Below are 7,500 nucleotides of genomic sequence, written 5' to 3' on the forward strand. Positions count from 1 at the left end.
ACTACTAGTTGATAAATTCTTCTATGAATCAAATGAAATGCTCAAGTATTGCAACCTAAACTCTTAACGCTAATACATATTTTATGAGTGCCCTCCTAAAATGTAGTAATTCAATTAGACGTATGTTTAATTAGTTCACATAAAAAAAAAAAAAAAAAAAAAAATACACCACACATAAATAATTTGTGTATGTATGAGTGTAATAATTATGGTTATACAAATATATATATATATGTATATATATATATATATATATATATATATACATACTACACTTTTCATACATGACGATTTGCTTTGGAATCTATGAAATCAGGCTAAATCAAACAACCGACACAAACCACAAAATCAATATCAGAAAAAAAAATGTCTGTGTGCTATGACCATGATTATCTAAATCTTGCAAAAACTATACGTATATCACTGCATACAACTCTGTTATAAAGGGAGAGTGAAGTCGTGCAATATAACTTCCGAATAATAAGACGTCACGTAATTTATTTGGTTAAGGCCAACATACACTGTGATCCATAGTGATATAGTGATTTATTGAAGTCTTGGAACTTTCGGCAAATACGGACCCCTGGAGCGTGTTTGAAGCATTTTCTTATTTGTTCATTGTCAAATTCTTCCGGCAAGTATAGATGAAATTTCAAAAGAAGTGAAGAAAGATCACATACCAAATCGTTTAGATTTTTTTTTTTTTTTTTCCCACTCATTCTACGTATCTACTTGCAATGTTTTACTTTAGTGTTTTAACATAATTTATGTATTGTATACCGTTTGTAAGCCTCCATCACTAGTAGTTTAAAACTGTTAATTTATCTTGAGCCATAATTCCTTTGGTTTTCTTTATATATTATCTTTTACTGATATCTTGTTTGCATCTAAAAATCGGATCAGAACAACTTTAAACGCCATATATTATGCAGTTTTATTAAGGAAATAGATATGTATAATTACATATGTCTTGAGTATCAGTGCAATAAATAGTTTTAAGAACTTTAAATCGTGTAGAAATCCATTCTTTCAGAGCTCCTTAACCGTAGACGGGCCTTGGAGGGGCGTAACCACGGAACTCACGAGACTCGAACGACTCGGAGGAGTCAGGGTAACGAGCCTCTCCTTCGTAGGACACCTCAGGGAGGAATCCGGAGTCGCCGTTGACAGCGAACCTGACGGTCTGCAGGCGGCCGTCGGGGAGCTGCACGTAGTAGGTTCCTTGGGTTTCGTCGCCGTCGCGGGCCTCCTGGTGGCCGAAGTCGTTGCCGGAATCACTGTGGTCTACCTTCCAGTCGAAGTTGTAGTGGGCGGGGCCGAATTCCTCAGAGGAAAACTGGTTGAGATCACATAAAATTATGATTAGTACAGTTCGACAAATCCTAGTTTGCTTCTATACAGATGCCATTTGGCCAAAATAGCACATTATTTGTATCACCAAATGGTAGGAAGACATACCTGTGGCGCAGAATAGGAGTATGGTCGCCTATCGGCAGCAGCCACAGCCACTGCAGCCAAAATGAAGAAAACCTACGAATTCAAAGAACAAAGTTAACACTAATTTCAAAAGACTAATTCTTTCACGCAAGCTTATCCACGAGGGATTCTTCACAATATGTAAACCTAACACTCACCTTGCTGTTCATTGCGGCGATAGAAGATCGTATGCTGTTCAGAAGCGAGTATTCCGTATTTATATTCGAGTATGTGACGTCACGAGGCAAGTTTTTAGGTCTTATCAGGCATCATGTCCTGTTTTCATGAAACTGGAACGAGCTCATGGGCGAATTCATGACAGGCAGCATGGCAGGAATAATCAACAATACTAGACCATTTGTTTCGTTATGTTAAACATCAAGTTAGATTACACCTGGATGGCATCTTTATCTGGTTTAGAAAGTGATATATCTATCTATATATGTATATTTGTGACCATATTTGTATATACTTATAATATATATATACAAATATATGTGTATATATGAATATTTATACATAAATGTATATATATAGATGTATTTTTATGTAATAGAAATGTAATATACATAACATATAAATAATATTTTTATATTTAATGAATATAAACGTTACAAATATAAAACATATGCATGTATATATATCTATGTACATTAAGAGAATATCTATATATGTCGTATATTTATGTATTATATGATGTATATTCACATACATTATATATATGATATATCTTATAATATATTCAATATAAGTATTATAGTATATATATTAAATTATACAATTTAACGATCAATTTTCTTTTGTGATAATGATATGATCAGGGGAATGGTACCAAGACTATCATCAAACCAAGGAATTATTATCCGAAGACGCATAGATTGACTTCATGGTAAGATATATCACCAGATTAACTAGAAACCATAACTCTACCATATTCTAAATGTGAAAAAGGCAAATTATAAAAAAACTTGTTATCGTGGGAACGGAAAACCAGTAAAGGATTTTGAACACTATTCCAAGAAGTCTTATTGTTAGTATTGCATGACGGTAAGATGTTATAATTCCTATTACGCTATGCCATTTTCTTAACAGGTGCCATAGTATTTAGTTTTAATGATTTATTACCGCCCTGAACAGCGTCGTCTATAATGTCCCTTCTCAGTTTCATCTTTTCCCAGTTTTCGCTTTCTTTTATAGTACCCTTTTACTTTGTCTTTTTACCATTGCTTCAGTAGTGTTTTATGCTTTGGATGTGTCCGTGTGATGTGTCCATGTTCTCGCACTCTGTGGACACGTATCGGCAGCTGATGAGATGGTAATAAGAACGGTGATAATGATAATGTTAGTGATAATGATAATAATGGTAATGACAAGCACGAGAACAAAGTGAATTATATGATGAATTGTAATGATAATTATAATAGTCTGCATTGCAATTCAGTTTTCAAGGACGCAGCATTTTTATTTGTTTCCCTTGCGCGGATTTTGCTAATAACTGGGTGAAGGGTTAGCATAACCACACGAAATTCAGGGTAACGAGCTTTTCCTTCGTAGGGCGCTTCGGGGAGGAAGCCGGAGTTGCCGCTGATAGTAGAGTTGGCAGTCTGCAGCTAAGAGAGAGCAGTACCCTAGGGTGCTTTCGCCGTCACGGGCTTCCCTGCCTTCTCTATGGAGAATTCTGACTTGGACGTTACGTAGACTCCAAAGGCGATTCTTTTTTAAAGGTTTAGATCTCAGCAAAAGTTTAACCGAACTAAACTCGACAAGAAAATAATAGATATGATAAAGATTAATATGGTGAAAACCAAAAGGAAGGATTTGCGTTCATGAATATACGAGTATATTGTCCACAGTTAATGTTAACAAACTCAATTTACCGCAAGTGATAACCCAACCAATACAGAAATAAGTTACGTGGCTATATTAGGTCTTGTGTGTCTGTGTATGCACAAACATCATGAATTCAATCTAGTATATAACATCCGCTTGTTCTTTCTCTCTCTCCTTTTATTTTTCTTTTTTTCTTTTTAGTGCTTGTAAATCTCGGTAGAGAGGCAAGGCTTTAACTCATATATTTGGATTTACTCATTAGTCACCATTTGAGTAATCTCTTGTTACAGGAGCAATTTGTTAGTAAATTAAATTTCTGGGGTAACTTTCTACTTTGAATTTTTACAACAGCCGTCAAATGCTTGTGAATACTTCTATATTTCATATTTCCTTGATCTCTTCATACATCTCTTCTTTTCGTTTGTAAAGCTGTCGATATTTAATCAATATAAATGCAAATCTCGCCAAAGTTATAAAGTGGGATCTGTATTGAAATTTCTATTTCAGTAAGTACAATGTAGATAATATTTTTGCATTCTGATATCAGTTATTTGTTAGAAATATATTTTCATTAAGTATTCTCAAGGATGATTAATGTCAAGGAAATTGTGAGATGAGGGATCCATTTGCCGCTTTGTTTTGTTTTGGCGGCTCGTGGAAGCATTGGAACGTGATGTGCAGACATAAAATTTGATGGAAAGCTGTGACACTAAGTGGAATTGACATCTGAGAAGGATCATGAGAGGTATGAAAGATATGGTCTTTGATCTTCCCTTCTTTATACATGGTGATAAGTATAAGATCTGGAAGCTCTGGTGTATGCGAGTTTAAATTATCTGACAATTCATATAGTATTGATTGCATTTTATATTTCTTTGGAACACTTAACCTTATATGATTTTTTATGATTTGGTTATTCACAGTGTATTAAGAAAAGTGACAATCATTTGATCTTGTTTATGAAAACAACAAGTGTCTCTTGAGCTATTTTCTTGGCATGTGAATTATATGAAACTTTATTTTCAGGTTGAAATTATCAACACAAAAGGTTTTTCAACAGTTACATCGAACTTCCGATGTACTATTATCATCTGAACAAGACTGAATAAATAAAAACATGTGTAGAATGCATATTTATCAAATAAATATTTTCTTTGTATATATTTACATTCAGTACAGCTTCGTAGTTTCATATGGAATTTATAAGTTCAATACGTAACCCCAGATTTTGTGAGGTTCCGGAAGTGGAATCCAATAAATTAATTAACCGTAGACGGGCCTTGGAGGGGCGTAACCACGGAACTCACGAGACTCGAACGACTCGGAGGAGTCAGGGTAACGAGCCTCTCCTTCGTAGGACACCTCAGGGAGGAATCCGGAGTCGCCGTTGACAGCGAACCTGACGGTCTGCAGGCGGCCGTCGGGGAGCTGCACGTAGTAGGTTCCTTGGGTGTCGTCGCCGTCGCGGGCTTCCTGGTGGCCGAAGTCGTTGCCGGAATCACTGTGGTCTACCTTCCAGTCGAAGTTGTAGTGGGCGGGGCCGAATTCCTCAGAGGAAAACTGGTTGAGATCACATCAAATCATGATTAGTACAGTTCGACAGATCCTAGTTTGCTTCTATACAGATGCCATTTGGCCAAAATAGCACATTATTTGTATCACCAAATGGTAGGAAGACATACCTGTGGCGCAGAATAGGAGTATGGTCGCCTATCGGCAGCAGCCACAGCCACTGCAGCCAAAATGAAGAAAACCTGGGAATTCAAGGAATGAAAATTTAATTTCTTCAAAAGACCCTCTTACATGTAAGCTTATCATCAAGATATTGTTCACATCTAAACCTCACACAACCTTGCTGTTCATTGTCGTGGCGATAGAATATCGTGTGCTGTTCAAAAGCAAGAATTCCGTATTTATACTCGAGTATGTGACGTCACGAGGCAAGTTTTTAGGTCTTATCAGGCATCATGTCCTGTTTTCATGAAACTGGAACGAGCTCATGGGTGAATTCTCATGTCAACAGGCAGAATGACAGTTCAATTAAAATCTTAAGTTAGATTATTAACACTACGTATGTACACTCACACCCATATATATATATTACATTTATTTGCACACGCATGCATATATATATATATATATATATATATATATGTATATGTAGATATATAATCTTATATGCAATATCACTCTATCTATATGCATATCTATCTATCAATCTCTCTCTATATTTATAGAATGTATATATATATATATATATATATATACATTGTATATATAAATGTATGTATAGACATATATATGATGTAAAGAGAGAGAGAAATAAGGAAGAGAGACAGATATATGCATATATATATATTGCATTGTGTATATATGCATTTATACATATATAAATTACCAATATATATACATTATCTATCTATCTATCTATATATGCATCTTTCTCTCTACCGATATTTATATGATATATATATATATATTTATACAATATATATGTAATATATATGTGTATATATACACACACATGCACACACACACACACACACACACACACACACACACACACACAAACACCTATACATTTATATGTATATATACATTTATACACACACAAATACGCGCACACACACACGTGCGCACGTTTATATGTATATGTATATCTATATCCATGCATATCTATGTACAGCTACACTCATATATACGTATATTAAGCTATAGGTAGATTTGACAGAGGGACAGAGAATTACCATAAGGAGTTCTTATAATCAGAGTTACCTCATGCGATGTGATTTACCAAACAAAGTCAATAATAAATTGAAAGCTTTATATGCGGATATCAATTTCAAAGTCTCTTCTGGAAAAAATAAGTTGGTTTTATTCATGTATTCATTCCGAATCGGAGCAGAGATTTTCAGCTGTTTTAAAAAGAGAGCAAACAGTGCAGTTGATCCATTAAACATTAATTGTCAGAAAGCAAAAGCGCTGTAAGATATCACCTTCAAATGACAATGAAATAAGCAATAATCACATTCACTTGATGTTGCTTTCTCGCACCTGCATTTAGATTAAAGGCAGGTGTCATCAGTCTCCACACGTAGCAGTCTTTCTACTACTTGACTAAAGGAAAATGAAGAAATATATATATATATATATATATATATATATATATATATATATACATGTATATGTACACACACACACATATATAGAGAACGTGCCTTTTCCTTCACCTCATCAGCACTCGATTAGTAAACTTTGATGAGATTGTTCGGTTAGCTCTATTACGTCACTTGGCAAACACCAATCAGCCCCTTTTCGAAATTACTCTGGCTCCTTTAAAACGACTGGGGCTCCTACTTTATCTATTACTGTCCGAAATGTGTGTGGCGTCCCCAAAGTTTAGCGTTTCAGGCAACCACTTCCTTTGCCTTTCGGAATATATATGTGTGTGTGTGCGCGTGTGTGTAAATATATATATTTAAACAATGTAATTTAAGAAGCACATTCTTGATCTTGCATTTATATATATATGTATATCATTGAGCTTGCGGATGAATGGAATGAGGGATAAATCACGACTGTAACTTTCATGGAGTCAATTGTCCCATTCTCATTAAATTATAAACTACGGAATTCACGAAACTCGAGGGATTTAACGAATCAGGAAGATGAGTTCAGAAGCACCGCTGAGACCACATCATTTCGCCCTTGCAAAACTGTACATACTGTAATAAGATCCTTGGGTGCCTTCGCCGTCGCGGACCTCCTGCAGACTCGTTTCTTATCTACTTCTGCTTCCAATTCTCCTCCTCATTTTCCTCCTCCTTTTTGCTATTCGAGAGGCACTGTCTTAGACCGATTAGTCGCATTTCTACTGGTCTTTTCTCGGAGTGTACAATGGAATTACGAATTATTTTTTCATTGAAAGCACGTTCCGTTTTATACTACGTAGTGCAGCCTGCATTGACCTGAAGGTGGATAACATGGAAGAATAACGAAGAATAAGTCTTATATATTTTTTTTTTTTTTTTTTTTTTTTTTTTACAGATTTGCAAAACTTGTCGATATTCAGTATATCAAATTATATAATTTGCCAAATTTCCTGTCATTCGCTGGAATGTTCAAGAAGTATGACTTTAAGTCAAAGATTTGTATTTGGAACTTGTGTCTTTGTCATGCTTTTATTCAATCAAT

At 35.1% G+C, this 7,500-nt stretch overlaps 2 protein-coding genes across 3 annotated transcripts in view; both read right to left on the bottom strand.

The window, feature by feature from the left end:
• Positions 1-1,649, bottom strand: part of LOC125032255 (pro-resilin-like) — an 8,371-nt gene extending 6,722 nt beyond the window's left edge. The window contains exons 1-3 of one of the 2 annotated variants that reach the window (XM_047623351.1): positions 1,635-1,649; positions 1,459-1,530; positions 1,037-1,336 (exon numbers count right to left, since the gene is read on the bottom strand). In XM_047623351.1, the coding sequence (XP_047479307.1) occupies positions 1,040-1,336; positions 1,459-1,530; positions 1,635-1,646 (381 nt within the window). In that variant the 5' untranslated portion in view covers positions 1,647-1,649 and the 3' untranslated portion in view covers positions 1,037-1,039. Of the gene's footprint in view, positions 1-922; positions 1,337-1,458; positions 1,531-1,634 lie in introns of those variants that run through there. The other variant, XM_047623350.1, reaches the window with a different exon arrangement.
• A 2,779-nt stretch (positions 1,650-4,428) lies between these two features.
• LOC125032258 (pro-resilin-like) lies at positions 4,429-5,178 on the bottom strand. The gene is made up of 3 exons (XM_047623354.1): positions 5,158-5,178; positions 4,989-5,060; positions 4,429-4,866 (listed from the first exon to the last, which is right to left on the bottom strand). Exons 1-3 carry the CDS (start codon positions 5,167-5,169, stop codon positions 4,570-4,572), a joined length of 381 nt encoding a protein of 126 aa, XP_047479310.1. The 5' UTR covers positions 5,170-5,178; the 3' UTR covers positions 4,429-4,569.
• Positions 5,179-7,500: the final 2,322 nt, after the last annotated feature.

This window comes from Penaeus chinensis, chromosome 14, assembly GCF_019202785.1.
Source record: "Penaeus chinensis breed Huanghai No. 1 chromosome 14, ASM1920278v2, whole genome shotgun sequence".
NCBI classification, from domain to species: Eukaryota; Metazoa; Arthropoda; class Malacostraca; order Decapoda; family Penaeidae; genus Penaeus; species Penaeus chinensis.